Below are 18067 nucleotides of genomic sequence, written 5' to 3' on the forward strand. Positions count from 1 at the left end.
AAGGTTGATTAAATTCATTGTACCAACACCTCCCTCCCTTTTCCCCCACCTTTGCTCCGTCTCTTGGTCCCGCAGGTCTAACTTACTAACTCCAGGTGGGGGGAATTGTGAGGGAGAGAGCATGCTTATTCCAACACTGGAAAATAAATAAATGCCTTGAAGACTAGCAGCGGAATATTGCTTATTCTGATAAGGTTGTCGTTTACACATCATTACTCACTAAACCCTCTAGGTCACAGCCACAGATTAAAAGTTCAGTTTGTGCAGTCATCTGTTAGAAGTGTTATTTTTGAAACTACAGATCTAGTATGCAGGAAATAAGATAAATTTGTAGTTTCACAAAATAAGCAAGAGCTCTAACTGGTCTGGCTTCAGTATACACTACCACTCCTATAAAGATACGCACTCTGCAATGTCAATGCAATAGACAGGAGAAACATCCAGTTCTAATAGACTAACTAACAGTGCACCTTACCCGTGGATTTTAGAAAGGTCTGTTGATTGAATTTAGTAGCCTTTTTAAAAGGGAGAGAGGTGACTGACTTGGAATTCAGGATAAAGAGCAGACACGTGGCAGTCTCCATCCAAGCAGCTTAGCAGGGAAAACCCAACCTGAGTACTGGCAGGCCGCGTGTTGTGCCACTGTACCTGTGATGAACCCCCCTTGCAGGGTGGGAAGTTTCCTTCTTCCATTGGCTTCGCTTTACCAGAAATACGGCTGTTGTAAAAGTGGTTGCTTTGCAAATCCACAGAAAAGAAATACACATGCAGTCATTTGACTTGTCATCTCAGCTTTCTGCGACAGAAGTGCTAGTTCCAGGGTGCAGACAACAAAGAATTACCGACCGATCAAGCTTCTTCCTGCCCTTGGGTGACCTGGTATCCTCCAGGCAGCACTCTCACTGCGGGCGTATGTGGGCTGAGCGCTCTGCAAACGTTGCCTCAGCCGCTTCGGCACGCTGCGCTGCATAGCGCTGCGCGGCAGGGCAGACGGAGACGCGTTCCGCATCGGACGCCAGCGACGACGTGGAGCCTGCCTCTGCTTCGCTTCCAGGTTTACACAACGGCCATGTCTTCCATCCTCTTTGGCCAGGAAGCATGTTACACAGCTTGAAGATTATTGTGCAACTAGGAGCTGCACGTCTCTCCTCCCAAAGTGTTACAATTTGAAAAAAGGCGTATGCAAGTCATAGTAGTCACATTTTTTATTTTAACTTTTTGGGGAAATGGGGAGAAAGAGCATACATTTTTATTTGTACAATATTTAACAATCACTTTATTGAGGGCGGGGGGGTTGGTTTGTTTTCAGTACTTGCAGAAAAACAGCAAGTACATGTTGACAGTAGTACAACAACCTGTGCCCAAAACACTGACAAATACAAAGAGTAGAGTTAAAATAATTGCTTACCAAAATCTTGAGAGGTAACGAATAGTATATGGACTGAAACTGCATAAAAAAAAAAAAAAACAAAAAAAAACCAAAAAAAACCTGCTGGTTGAGTATCTGAGGTAAATGATGTTCCATCAAGGATGCTACTTGAATCATTTTGCCCATAAACCTATGTTACAGCTTTCCACATTTTGTACCAAGTGTTCCTAATAAAAATAAACGCATTTAAAAAGGTTAAAAAAGAAGCTGGAAAAAGAGCAAACTGGTAACCCTACTGATTCTGTTGAACGCCAATACGAACAGGAAATGTCTTGTTACTGTTAATGTCTTGTTACTGTCTGGTTACATTTTAATTAGCATACCAAAAGCTGGCATTTGAAGACTTTTCAAAAAAATCTCAAATAGAAGGTACAAAGTGGTGAATTTCAGTCCCAATTTTGTAGTTTTGTAGTTTTAGAATACCACCACAAATGATACTGCTAGTTCAACAACTCCAACAGCTACGGGGCACGCTCTCCGTTCTGAAATGCCATGGTACGTGTAGTGCTAAGTGCAAAGGAGTCGGGGGTACGTGATACAGAAACTTCTTAGCATCTAGCACAAAGTAATGCAAGGCTTAATCTTCTGGCGAAGCCAAGAACTAGCTAATTTATCAGTTCTGTGGCAGTCGTGCAGCAATCAGTTAAGTAGACTTTGCTGAAAATTAAGAGCGATGGATTGGCTTTTTTTTTCCTCATGAGCCAAAGCACAAGGCGGCCTTTGGAGCAGACGGTCGGTGCCCGTACGTACCCCCACGCTAAATGCCTGACGTGCGAAAGTACATGAAGTGACAACGGTCACCATGTCTGCTAGTAAATAATGCCAAAATAGTGCCACTGGCATCAATCTTACTTAATCCTGCCCTCGTTTACACCGGTAAAATGCTGGCTCAGGCATTCTGACAACACGCACGTTATCTACGTTTACTGCGCTAGAAGGAAAACAAAAACCTGTATTAAAATGCCCTGCAAAACCATTGTACCAGAACAGCTCAATGGGTACTAGTTTTTCCAATTCCACAGCATTTATACTATGAACATCCTTTTCACAGTGATACTGATTTACGCTGTTAAAATTCCAAGTAGTACAATATTCAAACAGTTAGGGGTATCCAAAAGTGGTTTTAGAATATGAAGATAAATTACCTGTCTTCCTGATGCCAGGCTTAGTGACTGCTGTACATCATTTGCAGATGCAAAGAGCATTAGCAACACCACCAGAGTCCCCACCACTTTGCTGCTAGAATCCACAGCAGCTGAAGTTGAAAGGATAATAAGTGATGCAAGTTTTACTCATGGCCAATTTTCCTATCAAATCTTGAATAATATTATTAAACTACCTGCATTTATTCCACTTTTGCTAGCAAAGGGTTAAAACTCAATAGGAGACAGAAGTCTTCGGTGAAGTACGAATGGATTCTTGTTTGTTCACATCAGCTGTTCTTACATCCTGCTGTGTGCGTAAAATAACATACCTGGATTGTAAATGGAAGCAAAATGAAAACATCATTCCAAAAAATGGCCAAAAACTATTTTTTTTTTCCTTTTTATAGCCAAGCTGAACAAGTTGCCCCCTACAGTAACTCTTCAGAGCAGGGCTCGTCTGGCTACGTGAAACCTTAGGCATAAAAGCGACGAACACAGCAAGACAGACGGTTTGGGGTGGTGTATCACACACGAGCAACAGTGCTGCACCTTTCTTCCGCTCCCTGCTAAGAGCATGCCAACCTAGGTCTTGCTCACCCACGATGTCTCTTACTGTTCCCAGAGATTAAGTTCATACACATGTAAAACGAGTGTATCTCGTGGCTGTACTGATTAACTTTTTAAAGGTAACATTCACAGTGAGCTCTTAATAGCAACATTAAAAGCTTCTTTCAAAGTCGTCGAATGCATGGTTTAAAAAACAAAATACAATGATGAAATACATAGCATAGTACTGGCTACTGTTGGTTCTGTACTCTCGAGGTTTATAAAATTTATTTGACATTTGTGTAAAAGGTAAAGGATCAGCAAATAAATGTAGTTAAACGGTACTTCTGGAAAGCACTTTGGCACCTACCTACCAGTCAATTTCTAATTTAAATATAAGGCATGACTTCCTAAACTCTAAAATAATGTTGGAGTTGTGAAAGCAATTTCAATGTTTTTCCTTATTTTTTGCTCGTCTGTGCTACGTACATTGGTATTCGTTACCTCTAAATAGTCATTGCATATTTTAAGTTATAACTAAGTTATCCCTGAAAATTTTAAGTAGTTATAATCTGCAATCTGTGGCTATAATTTTTAGTCTGATTCAAGGACAAACCTATGCATCACAGACATTGAGTAGTATTCCAATAAGATGGCACCAAGCTTGAAGTAGAGTGAAGTTGCAAGTCTCAAAGCAGAGTAAGGAATTTGGGGTAACTGAGCTTCCTGAGGTGATCCTGAAACAGTGATACAGAACCCACTGCATACTGTTTAGTGAAACAGAAAACACACTAGGCAGACCTTCTCACAAACATAAATAGGAAAAAGACTTTTTAAAAAATGAATAAGAATTAAGAGCCTTCCAGTGTCATAGCTCAGAGAAAATTAAAAAAAAAGTCATGCTTAAGTTTTCAAATATTCCTCAGACACAGCAAACCTAAATAGCATTCAGTTAAATAAATGCATGAGATATTCTGGGAAATGGAGGTAAGAGAAAAAATTTAAACTAAAACAGGAAGAAATATTTTGTTTCAATAAACAGCACTTTTTTTTTTTTTATATTTACACAACAAGCTAGTACAAGAAAAGGCTAAAAACACTGCTTTAGGAATGGCCATTTACTGTTGGCATGAAGCATAGCTTACCCTTTTTAAATAACACAGTGAATTTGAAATACATCATTTACAAAACATGGATCAATTTATTATTCAAATTTTGTTAGTGTTGTCAATCTCATAATTTAGCAGAGGTGGAACTGAGGTATACCTTGTTGAGGGAGGTTAAGTAATACTTGGAAGCCTCTTTGCTATATCCCACTTGATTACTTTTGTTTATGTACACTGAACAGCAGCACACTAAACATTCACAAGCTGTGTCATATTGGCATTACAATAGTCATTTTTATAAACAACAGCAAATGCAATAAAAACAAGTTACCCTTTTTTAAATCTGAAATGAAATGTTTGATTTAAAAAAAATAACAGTAGTTCATTTAAGGAATTAGTCTCTTCTGACAGACATTAAGAAATCTGATGTCAGTTTTTAAAACACTTGATTAGCCAGTATAGGTCCGTATTCTTCATTTAAGTTCCTTAATAACATGTTACCCTTTCTCAGTCACGTGTCCTTCAGGTGTAAGCAGGGAATGCAAAAAGTCTCACAGATCCATGTCTGGGAGGAGAGAGGAAGGGAAAAAAATAAAGGAAAAAACACCTCTTGATGATGTTCCAAAGAGACTTACCATTCTTTTCACACAGAAAACAGTAATAATGTGAGCAGTCTCGTTAGATTTAGCAGCTCCAGTTAAGAGTCTGGTTGGTCAGTGACACGACCAGTGCAACTATCATAGACTGGATTCTTTGGGAGGAAAGTCAACATTTGTCACCATTGTGACCACAGTCACGATGTCCTCTGTTGTTATAATGTTAGTTAATTTTTGCATCTGAATAATCCGTTCTTCTACGCAGCCTGCTGACAACCGGGCTTCTGCATCGTGATCCCAGCACTCCTCTATGGTTTCACAGAGCATTGCCATTCCCTGCAAGCAAAAAAGCAAGCCCAACAATGAAGAAGAAAATAATAATGTACAGTTAGCAGCAAGGTTTTGGAAAGCAGGGTCACCTAACAGTTCCCATTGTCAAGCTGTGCTTTAAGTTACCTCTGCTAAATCTTAACCCTTTGGCTGAATAGGAAGCTATAATACCAGATCTGATTCAAAACCAGATATATCATGCGGGGACTTGCATCATACTTATTTTGTATTCTTTAAACAATATATGCAACAGGGAACAGATGTTTTTCACTGCACAATGTTGTAGTCTGTCAGTAAAGTCATCATGGTATTTTAAAAGATCAAGCTAAGAAAAGTTGAAGTTTGCAGTGATTAACTTCAATTAAAAAAGAAAAAAAAAAAAAGCACAAAAGGGTTTTACACTTGGCAGCAGTTAACTTTTCTCCAGAGTAACACTGAGTTAATACAGCAATATGCTAATTTCAAGTGGCAGATGGTCACATACGCTCATTTTTCTTGCAGATAGTGTCATCTATTGTTTCTAACAACCTGTTTTTGAAAAAGCAGTGCTCAGAAGAAGGAATTGCATTAGTGTAAATCTTGAGCTGTAAACCAAATCAGAAAAGCGTACTGTTCCCCCATAAACGATGCCAGAAATTTCTTACATGGCACTGCTTACCCTATGTGATTACATTCACTGAGATTTGTAGCATTCTTGGAGTAAATCAAGACTATTATTTTTTAATATAATTCACATTTTAACTTCAGAAATTAAACTCTCTTCTTTCACCAAAAAAAGTTCAAATACTTTCAGGTCACTTGAAACGTAGTTTTTAAGATGACTCTAGTGTACAGCCCATTAAATTTTTTACTGCAATTATTAAATCAAAATCTTCCTAAAAGAAAGTAACACGAACATGACAGAATTAACAAAATCTGAAGTTCAAAACAGGACAGAACTTTGAAGAACTTGGTTGCTTAACTACTTACAGAGTGTTTTTGCCAGCACTCTCTTAAAACAGGTCTCTTCTTTTTATGAACTACAACTTCCTGCATGTCTTCGAGGGAGGGATGCTGGCCAATTTCTTCTTCAAATGGCAACATGTACTCATCTACAGGACCTATAGGTTAAAAAAATGGGTTAAAACACATTTCACCAGCATATATATATTTACTTTAAAAAAAATGACTGCTCACTTAGAATCGTAGTCCATAATTAAAATATTATGGAGTAATTTACTTTGTGTTGCCATTAAGTGTGCACCCAATGGCAAGTTAGCAGCAAGCAACGTGACTAAGAGATATTTTAATTAAGAGGCGCTGGGTTTCCAGCGGCTACGACCGTTTGCCCTGCTGCGTGACGCAGCCAAGCGCAGCCTGGCTCTGCAGGTGCCCCCAGGCACGGCTGCAGCCCCAGCGCAGCCCCTGCCGCTGCAGGCTTCAAAATGTGAGGATGTTTGGAAGCTCGTGAAATCCAGTTTCTCCCCCACCTCCTCCAAGTCATAGTTTTGGTAAGACAAATTATTATTCTTTCATGTTTGCTTTGGCTCTCAGAGTATCTGATTACCAAGTTTCAGGAGGAATGTCTGAAGCAGAAAAGCACTGTGTGACCATGCACTGATCTGCTAAGATCTCCAATACATCTGGACTTTTTTTAATGGGTATTTTTCAGCTGCCCTAGACTCTCATAGGAGAGCTTTATGACAAATGCTATCGCTATGCCAAGTGAGACCATCACATCTGCTTAGCTGAATTTAGCTGATTTAAGACTGCACTGAAAATGCACTATCACCCAAACATTTTTGAGTCTGGTCTTCTAGCTTGTTCTTGATTAAACCCAACTTATTCTGGACACCTAAGAGACCTATTTACAAAATTTATGAAAACAGTCATATTTGAAGTCTGGTATCTGATATCTTTTCTTGATAGCTTAACAGTTTAAAAGAGCAAATCCAACAATTTGCTCTTTTAGAAAAACAACTGTTATGGCTGTTATAGCCCCCTAGCTCACAAAATATCAGAGGGGATTTCTCAGATACTACTGTATTTTCGGTTTACAAGCTATCAGCAATTCAGCCAAGAATCCTTTGAAATTCTGACATCTGTGTGAGCTGAAGGTATCCAGATATCAAACTTCAACTTGGGATATCAAATACTGAAGAGACTAAATTATAGTGACTAGATGGTTGTGACGTTTCATTGGTTTCCCCACAAGACTACCAACCTTATTACATTTTATTAAATATGCATATCTCTACCACCATTTTTTTTTAATATACACTCTGAGAAATTACATCATATGTTTCCATAGATTTAAGTGTTTTGCTTACCATCTGAGGCAGTACATCGTGATGCCAATTCCCAGAGGACTAATCCCATAGCGTACATATCTATTCTCAAAAACGCATCCCTTTGGAAGTTTATAGCACCTTCTAGTACCTCAGGAGCCATATACCTCCGTGTACCAACCTTGAAATACAGAAAAGCACGAGCATTTGTAATAATGAAAAAATCAACATGAACAAGAAGATTATTCTGATTTAGCTATTGCTATTATTGTAATACTGTACAATAGGACTATTTTTTTTCAAAGATTAAAAATAGCTATGATTATCCTTGCTTAGGAATAAATTTTGGAAGTTTTTTGTATTCTTATAATAGAAAATGAAAAGAATTAGAAGAATAACAATCTTATAGCTTCGGCCCTACATGTATACTTGTGATTCTCATTTATGAGAATCTAAATATATTTTAAAATGACTTATTTCCATAACAATTCAACCCAGCTGTCCCCACTATTCCTTATTTTCTTCTAGACTGCAGGAAGGCCACTGGTTCTCACTATGTCAAGAGGATTACGTAGTTTCACATAAGCAGACTCTCCAGGACAGGAGTGGAAATGCAAAGAAAGGAAAACTAGCCGCCACACTGCAAGTTATACTGAGAAAGATATTTAGTATAACTTACGCAAATTTGGACATTAAATGAAAACTTCAGGGTTATCCATTTATTTCGGCCATAATTAATTCTGTGTCATCTGAATAAACGAGAACTTATGTAGTATCTAAACAACATCCACTCTGCTATTAAGCTGTCACCATAAGAACTATATTTTCAGCAATGTCACTGAGGTTTTGTAATCCTGTTGTATGGATTTTGTTTTTGCCCTTCAACCATAAATTGTGGAGTTTTGCTTAAAACCAAGTATATTTAATTTTCCAGAAATCATAACGCACCAATGAGCTTGTGATTTTAAAACTATGCAGGGCTAAAAAAAATTATCTTTTGTATGGCAAGCATTTAGCTTGGGCTGTTTTCAGGAATCCGTTGCTAGGTCAGAAAGTTAGAAACTGGCTGCCAGTATCATTACTCAATTTCTGAACAGTATCTCAAAACAATTAGTAAAAAATAACAAGACTGCTCTTTCTTGTTCAGATTCTCTACTAAGAATGAAATTGAAAAGGGATGGGGCCATGTAATGAGTAAAGGCTGGGATCTGTAATTATCTACAGAATTGCTTCATTTTTAGCCTGTGAAGAGAAAGCCAGAATTGCCATCTTAAAGGTCACAAAAAATTGAGTTGATAATACAGCATCTAGTCTATGAAGAATGTCAAACTTATCTATTTTCATTTACATGCAGTTAATAGTTACACTGTTTATGTAAATAAAGTCTTCACCTGTCCGTGCGTATCCCCTGCAGACTTTCCAGCCTCAAACTTTAAAGCTAGACCAAAATCAGCAATACAAGCTGTAAGATTATTTTTCAGCAGCACATTCTTGCTTTTGATGTCCCTTTCAAGTTAAGGGAAAAAAGTTAGAAATCTAGAACATATCTCAACAATATCCTATATAAAGTTTTAAGGAAAAAGTAAAATAGAGAACATATATAACTGTAGTAAGATGAAAGGCAAGAAAACTATGAGTGGTCTACATAAACAACAAAAGAATAACAACAACAGAAGTACAGTTTTACACCTTTATTCTTACGCAAATATATATGACTAATAGTAACTAATATTATATACTTAGTTTTGAATTACATACTGATTTATAAGCAAATATGATACAGAAACAGTATGAAAATGTAGTTATTGCATGCTTTCTTAATTATAACTGTGGATTTTTGGGTTTTTTAAAATAACAAAGAACAAAACACTTCAAAAAAGGAATTTTGATGGTTTATAAGGAGAAGCATGATTGCCTGCAAAAACAAGATACTGGACTCCATCCGCGTAGTCCCACCCATCCTACATGTACACACACTCATTCACTGATAGTGAAGCCCCGTTTCACTATCAGTCCAGCGTCTGTGCTCACAAAGTCCCAAGCTCTGAGGGATCTCCTCCTCTCGCTCTGTGCGCCTGCCTTCTGTTTTGCTGACTAATATTAATTTCAGCTCTCTGCTTCCATTAATAGCTTCCTATACTTACCTTATTTAAAAAACAGCAATTATACTCAACAATAGGTTTAACATCATTTACAGTTAATGCTTCTGTCTGAAGGTGTTCAGTGTTATTTAAAGTTAGTATGTGAGTGCATAAGATGTTTCAAACAGTTCTAATATCAATTATTTCATACAGTGCGTAGAGTACTTAATTATTTAACTATCTGAAAAAGGAATTTATGACACTAACCATAATCATCAAACCAAGTTCTATAAACAATTAACTAGCTTTTTCTTTAGGCTGAGCAGATCTTTCTGATTAGGCTCCATTACTCTGGAAGCAAGATCTCAAAGACTATTTGAATTCTTCATATCCTTTAGCTCAAAGTTAACAACCCTCTGAAATATTTCACATATACTATACCTATGTGAGATGGCAGGTTTATGTCCATCTTTTAGCCCTGGTATGTCCTCATGAAGATAAGCCAGACCTCTAGCCATAGTTTGAGCAATATGACATAATTCATTCCAAGAAACCACATTAGCCTTGAGAAAGTCAGTTAATGAACCCTGCATAGCAAAAACAAGAATGAACAATTTTAACATAAATTTCACTCTCATCTACCCATAAAGAAAACCTCTAGATGGCCCCCGTCATTAAAGAACACGATATGCCTGCCCTCCTCTGTTTCCTGAAAGACCATATAATTATATACATGCACACACAATCTACTGCTAGTTAACACAGCGGCAGCAAGTAACCTTAGCATCATCTCTGGTCTATGAATAGAAGTTGCACCTGCATTTCAGCTCAATAACCAAACAGCGTAAGGAGTTCAAGTTCAGCGGCACACTTGCCAGCAAACTTCACTTCACCAGAGATATCAGAAACAGGAGTTGGCCTTACAAAAATATTTAAATTCTTTATAAAGACAATCCTGCTTTCAGCAGTCTGACTTATAATCTTGCAGGCATAGGAAATGACAGGTTATAGATTCCCCTTCGAGAATCTTGCTGAATTGTATATGCACATTCTCCAAAACCTTAACTTGATAGGCTAAGTCTACTCTTAGGGCTAATGACTGTAAATTCCAGTTTCACAACATAGTTTCAGAGTGAAATTCATACTTTGAATAAAGATGAAGAGATAATGTGAAGTAAGACACTAGATATAAAACACTTCTCCTTAAACTCACTTTACACCCCTCACTGTACACACATTTTTATGGATTTAAATATTACCCAGTTTGTGAGATGTCACTCTGTCACGTGTTAGTGTGGGAAAAGCCAACACAAAAGGGAAAAATGAAAGCACTGACAGAATGTAGAGACTAAACTTTGAAAACAAATCTTCAATTAGCCATCTGAGATGTAATCTACCAGTAACAAATTTTTAAAACTCTTCAACAATAACAAAAATTTGCAAAAGCCTTTCAGAAAGATGAATTAGTTTAATATTAATCTACCCAACTGTGAAGCTGTCACAAATTTCAAATAGGTGGATAGTTTTAGCCTTCTAAATAATGAAGGAATAGGCACAAATATGTATTTTCATATATCTGCTACAGGTAACCTCTTCCTAATGCCTCTTTGTCCACACCAGTGCCAAAGGTTTCCTCCCACCCAACTCTTTGTACTTACTCCACTGTGTCCTTTACATAAATTAAAAGATCTAAACAAGTATTTCATAATAAAACAGTGACTATGTAATTAAATATATTTATGTTTCTTATTGTGATTATCACAATGCAATTGATACATAGTGCTTCCCTCTTCAAAGAGTCAAATCAACTATCTAATATAAGAAAACCAAAACAGAGTCTGTATGAGACTGCGTTTTTTCATTAGGCAGGTTTGGATGGGGGAGAATCTTCAAAAAGACATAATCTGATATCTATTGAAATGACACAAGTAAGTGAAAACTATTAAGTTTTACTTCTTAATTGTCTAAAGTTCACATCTGCATCAAATTCCTAAGCTGGTTCATACACTATATTACAAAAGCCCCCAAATCAAACCAAAACAAAAGCCCCACAACCACCCCCTACACTGAGAACTAAACATACCTTTTCATGAAATGCTGTAATTAACCAGAGATCCACATCAATGCTAGTGCCTCGTTTCTCTGCACCAATGAACTGTAAAATATTGTCATGCTTCATTCCAGGTAAACTGTAGATTTCATATTCATTTTGCCATGACTGTTTATCCTTAAAGCAAAAAAAAAAAAAAAAAAAAAAAAAAAAAAAAAAAAAAAAAAAAAAACAAAAAAAACCCACACAAATTAATACCTTAACAATAAAAACCAAAAGCACTTTAATTATGATTTCCTATGCATTGCTAAATGGTCTGCATTAGGTGACTAAAACCTAATAATCTGCTAAGTCAGAATTTAATATCAAAAGGATATATAATATGAGGCTGATTATTTTAAAATTACAATTGTTTAGAGTAATATAGTATTTGTGCTACAAACTACTGACTTGACAAACTAAAATATGATGAAAAAGTCTGTCTTCACGTGTATTACATATTTACGCCTAGTGGAAAATTATCAGAAAAACTATAATAATACAACATATTTGAAAACATCATCAACTGTCAGAGATATGAACATGGAAACAGAAAACTTTTACATACTGCAAATCATTACAGTGCCTTAGTTTTACAAGTAAGATTTTTAAATTTCATTAATCAAAAAAAAAAAAAAAAACTGAAGTAGAAACAAGTTTTCCGTTATTAAAAATAATGAAAAGGCTTCAGATTTAGCATATATTAGGCTGATGGCTTAAATATAGCATAAATACATTTCTCTTAGAAGGAAAAAACAAAAAATCTGCAGATTTTTGATTCAGCAAACCAACACTTGGTTTATCATTAAAAAAACACAGGCAAATTTCTTCTCATTGAGTCACACGGCGTGTTTCTAACTAAAGTAAGATTTATCCTAGTATCATTGTGTGCGGGCACTTCAGATTCTTTAACTAGACTAGACCCAGACTAGCACAATCCACACTCAAACAGGGCTTTGGGAGCATGTGTGCTGGCGGGCAACATTATGCTGCTTTGCGGAGGCACCTGGAACTATCACATTCGAGGTTTGCATTTTACGACATTGATTTAACGGCTGACGTCCATTCTGACTACAACAAACTATTTAACTGATAAACTGTGTGAGAACTCCAAACTTACATGCTTGAAACTATTCATGCTAGTAAGTATTTTCAGGACTAGAAATACAAACCGTCTTTGAGATATAATTTCACAGAATTCATTTTTCATTTATCTGTTTTCTGTAATAAATTATTATCTTAATTTAGTAAATCACTACCTACACATTTTCTTGCTGCAAACATTTTTTGTACTTGAGAACTTCTTTGAAATATCTAGAATTAGAGAATATTCGGAAAATTCTGTAAAATAAAAGCTGCTTATCATGACTAGAAAAGCTGGTTTAAATAAAGATGTTACAAGTAACACATGATAGTACCAGTAACACAGGACATTAAGAACTGTTGCCTACCTGAATAGGAAATATCTTGACTGCAACATACTCATTTAGTAGCTGAGCTTTCCACACACAACCAAATCTTCCCCTAGCTTTGATCTCTAGTAACTGCAATGGCTTCAAACCCATCAGAGGGGAAGGTGGTGGTGGTCCAGGGTCCTGAAATCAGGTTAATACTGTTAATTAATTTTGCCATTATATGTATTATCTACGATGACAGCTCTATAAATAAATAACTGAAAGAGACTTGGTATTACATAGTCATCCCCTGCAACGAATTCCTAAATTCCCCCAAACAATCCAGAAACAAAATCTCCCAACCCTTCTAGTCTGGAAAGGAAAATGTGATTGTAAAACATGCTCAGAATCAATGTGCAAGTAACAACCTAAGAACAGTTATAGTATAAATCAGTCTCACCAGGTATAAAAGCACAGCAAAAAAATAAGGAATAATTAAGCCTTCTTGTTTTAAGTGATAGAATTTAAGCAAGCACCTTCAACACGTGCAAGTTTCAGGGTTTTTTAGGCACCTCTGTACTCCTGTCTGCTGAATCCGTTATCTAAATGCCTTGATCCTACAGCCGCCGGAGAGCACGTCTGGAGGTGCCTAACGCCGCAGCCCCTCGGGCACCAGGCGGGAGGCAGAAGATGTCGGCAATCTGGCGGAGGGCAGCGCCGAAGCGAATTCTGCCCCCGCCACCTTGGGTCAGGGCTGAGAGCTGTTGCGGTGCGTACGAGCCTGACGCCTTCGGACAGCAGCTCGGCTCCAGCAGCTCTGCTGCTTAATGGGGACGGAAGGATGCAAACCCACCCGCAGGCAGGCCACCAACACGCCTTACACCCAGGCCTTTCGGTATGCTTCCACTGCGCCAATTTTTGCTAATGTAAACACAGTCAATATATTACTAAAATGTGTGTATTTGGCTGTATCATAGGGAACAGAATTGGAATTAAATTTAAAGGGATTTTCTTGATCTTCACATATTACAATATTGATGCTTTAGATGAACAGGATCTTTACTGATTGGCTAAAAAAAAAATAAAAACCTAAAATTCCTTTTTAAATACAACAATACAAGTTGGGAAGTAGAACTGCACATGAGATGGAACTACAAGGTTATCCCTTTAACCACAAACCTAACAACAGATTTGAAAAGTTTTCTTTTTTGGGGAAAAAAGTATCAGATTATCAAATATCTTGTATTATACACTCTATATGCATCTTACATGTTAACATATACACATCATCTGAATATAACACAGATGCATATGTTAATACGTAGATTTTCAACTTCATTGCCAAAAGATAAGCTTCTGTGTTGTCTTTTTCTTTCCAATTTTTCCACATTAGATTAGCTTGCATTTATGTAAGCTCTTTCCCTCCCATGATCACAAACATCAGACCCACTTACATATGCCTCTGTATAAAACAATAATATCTTATTCACAGTCAGAGAAACAGGATCTCTTCTGGCTGATCCCCATTTTCTGTAGAAAAATATGTCAAGTTGTAGTGTGCAGTGGTCACCCTATGCAGAATTGCCAATACCGTCACTAGGAGAAATGCTCCATCTTCCTTCTTTCTTTCTTTTTTATTTTTTTTAATCCCTCCTCCTCTTCCTTCCACCTCTCCAGGAGTTGGTTTAAAGCAGGGTTTATTCCCTGGTTTAATTACCGTATTACCATACAGAAATGTAAATGCCAAAGCCAGTGGAAGTGGTGACAATGTGGGGACAGACTGGCAGACTGCAGAGATGGGAAGAACAACTGCTGCTTTTAGTGGCAGTGCAGATCTACAGAGGCCACAAGATTGTAGCAAAGGTCTTGAGATTATATCTAAAAGCAAGTTTTCTGCAGAAGCCCACAAATGAAAGGTCGGCACAACTTTTAAGTGATATTCGTACTGCAGAATACAATAAAAAAAAAAACTTAGGTCTGCTGTTCAAATCTGAGATGTACATTCTGCTTTTCTATTTTTTCCAGTTAGGAACAACTATAAAGCTGTTTTTGAGGGAAAGACTGAAAAACACCAGTGTAGTTTATCTATAAAACAAGTAAGAGTACTCAAATATGTGAGCACTCCAATTAGGATCATAAAAATCTGCTACATGTTAAAGACATTTAGTAGAAGAACTATGGTCGTAAATGTACTTCACTGTCATAAGAATGGAGACAAGTGTTTCTGTATCCAACACAAATTTTGAGTAGTTTAAGCACAGGAATGCATAACCATTCTCTTGTTGCTTATTTAATAAATAAATCCTTCAGAAAGAACTAGCTTCACAAACTGATTTACACCAATTTAACAAAACTGTAACCTAATTCCACTGAAACTGATGCCTGTAAAAGAAAGTGTAATATTTAAAAATCTTTGCCTAATTCCCTGTTAAAAAACACACTTGAATTAGAGACACATTAAAATATTACCCTCAAAAAAGACGAGCTCCTTTTGGCAAATATGACAGTGATAGGTGCTTAAAAATAAAGCTAAGCTATATGAAAATTGCAGGGCTGAAATCTGGTAAACAACAATTTACAAAATGAAGTTTAAGTAGTAAAATTCTTTTCTGACACAAAATTTACTTCTCCTTCTCACAATCACTGCTACATAAAAGCACAAGTTTTCACTCCTGTGCTGCCTTTTGTTCTGCTTCAGAGCCCTTTACGAACATTTCCAACATAGAGAAATCACTGTCCTGGATTTGCAATAATTAAAACAGCAAAAAAGACAAGAAGCAGAACTGGAAACAAGATGCTTTAAGTTCCTTATAAAGGCCTACTTCAACTTGTAAAAAATTTGTTATTTTCAGGAATCGTGAGCACTGTGCATTATCTGGGGACTGAGCATCAGCCTTAAAAGAAAAGTAAGTTTTGAACCTTGTGACTTGCTAGAATTAACAAAACCATTTGTGGAAAGTAAACCCAAATGTGACTTCGTGTTAGGGATTAACACAATCTTCCTTCTTTTCTACAGGGCAAAATAAACAAACAAAAACCCCTCTCAGTATTTTTCATCATGCTATATGAATTTTCAAGCAAATTACCACTTAATATTTCCCCCAAAGCTGATGGAAACCACATCTATCACATGAGAGGGGCAGTCATTCCTCTGCAAAATCTGCCCACATGGTGATTCTTACTTTCACCTTAAGCCAAATGTGGTACTTTTCATATATCTGAAACCCACATTTCCTAGAAAATCCTGCCACTGCAAAATATTTTCCTATTACACTACATAGCAACCTTCTGTGGTTCCCTCCACATTTCCTTGCTAGCTGAAACATTTTTTATGTAATCAAAACTTCCTGTGTTTTTCCAAAGAAGTCTCACATACACCCCAAAACAAATACTGTTCTGAAATGGAGAAAACACAATTGTCTTCTGTTAACTTAGCTAAAAAGAATAATATTCAGCAACTTTGCTATCTTTTCTCTAAACAGTTCCATGAAAATGAGCAGGCATCTAGAAACATGCCTTGATAACATCTCCAACTTACTCTACTTCTACTCAAATATTTTCTACCTAAAAATATTATGCCACTAGCATGCTAATTATTTTCACTGGGCTTTAAAAGTCATTTCTGTGGTGGCAGGGTTGGATGGCAGAATGTGAATAAAAGCATAAGGTGGATATACTAATCTAACAGCTTGCCCCAGCTGTCAAGACATAAGGATGCAAGGACCCATTCCCCATGCCCCAGTCCTCCCTGTCCCTTGGACCAACTCTGCTGCTTGCGTGACCACCCAGCAAACCCTGGCAACATACTATCTTGTCAGAAAGGTATTTTTTTTATTTTTAAATGGGGTTAGTTTTCTGACAGTTTAGCAAAATGAACCAGTTTACAACAGGGCCAGATTCATGCAAACAGCCCCGCAATGCAGAGGGAAGCAGGACCGTCTCTTTGGAGAGCAGCAAGCCACCGGCCCGCGCACCTTGGTCCCGAGCGATCCTGGCAGCACGGGCTGCGAAGGAAGCAGCAGCTTCACTCCGGCTGCACAGCCGCCCATCACCAGATAAAAACCAGAAGCAGCTGTGTCGGCAAGAAGCGCCCAGACCGCCTGTGTCCTATCACGCGTGACATGCGGACAATTAAGCTCTACTCGTCCCGTCGGCCAAGGCCATCAGCTCATTAAGTCAGTGCAAATTCAGACTGGATGATGATCTCAAATCCTGGACACCTCGTTACGTTGTACACCCTAAGATTTTTCCATTTCAAACAAGGCTTTTTGGTTCTGATTTTTATATCAGCTGTCAGGTAACACATGCTAGTCATACAGCATAACGAACAACTAAAAAAAATTATTAAATTTTAAGAACGGTAACTTTCAGAAACAGGTTGCCCCAAGTGACTTCAAGAATGGTTCTCAAGATTAGAAAGAAGATTAACAAATACAAAACAATAAATCCTTTAAAAACATGACAAACTGAACAGCTTGTTAAAAAGCCTGCCCCAGTACAGTCCGGCAGCCCTTAAGTTTAACTCCAGTTATTTCTTTCATATGGCAATTGAACCAAATGCCTCATCATGTATATCCAAGGTGTGTGGGGGGGGGAAGTTCAGTTATTCAAATAGACTGTATATAAACACCCTTTTCTATCCCAAAACATATTGGAAGTCCTAAAATCTCCAGTGCCCATGCAAGTTTTTCTTTATTAAATACTGCATTATTTCTCCTTGCTTATATTTATTTCACAGCTAGCTTATTCTGTGAATAACTGTGTTTAAGAAGCTTTAAGTTAAAAGAGTCTGAGCACCATCTCAGTTACTTTCTCCCTTTCTGGTTTGGGGTTGGTTTGTTTTCAACCAGACGATCTGTGAAGTTCAGTGCAAATACAGTAGAAGGAGTTACAATTTTAAAATTCTTAAATCTATTCTAAAATTGACTCTGTGACTTATACCAAGCTTTTAACCTTCTTTTCCACCTGCCTCCCATATTACCCCAAATCTAAATTTTTTAAATGGAGATAAGTTTTCTCTTCTTCTTTCTTCACCCCCCAAAATCCTGCAGATTTTACATTATATTACAAACACACTCCCCGAG

At 37.3% G+C, this 18067-nt stretch overlaps 1 protein-coding gene across 2 annotated transcripts in view; it reads right to left on the minus strand.

Moving 5' to 3' along the window:
* Positions 1 to 1190: 1190 nt before the first annotated feature.
* Positions 1191 to 18067, minus strand: part of ACVR2A (activin A receptor type 2A) — a 62986-nt gene continuing 46109 nt past the window's right edge. For both annotated transcript variants that reach the window (XM_062578757.1, XM_062578756.1), the window contains 7 exons: positions 13041 to 13184; positions 11584 to 11727; positions 9942 to 10087; positions 8811 to 8925; positions 7462 to 7600; positions 6122 to 6252; positions 1191 to 5158 (listed from right to left, as the gene is read on the minus strand). In XM_062578757.1, the coding sequence (XP_062434741.1) occupies positions 4964 to 5158; positions 6122 to 6252; positions 7462 to 7600; positions 8811 to 8925; positions 9942 to 10087; positions 11584 to 11727; positions 13041 to 13184 (1014 nt within the window). In that variant the 3' untranslated portion in view covers positions 1191 to 4963. The remainder of the gene's footprint in view (positions 5159 to 6121; positions 6253 to 7461; positions 7601 to 8810; positions 8926 to 9941; positions 10088 to 11583; positions 11728 to 13040; positions 13185 to 18067) is intronic.

The sequence above is a fragment of the Rhea pennata genome, chromosome 6, assembly GCF_028389875.1.
Source record: "Rhea pennata isolate bPtePen1 chromosome 6, bPtePen1.pri, whole genome shotgun sequence".
NCBI lineage: Eukaryota > Metazoa > Chordata > Aves > Rheiformes > Rheidae > Rhea > Rhea pennata.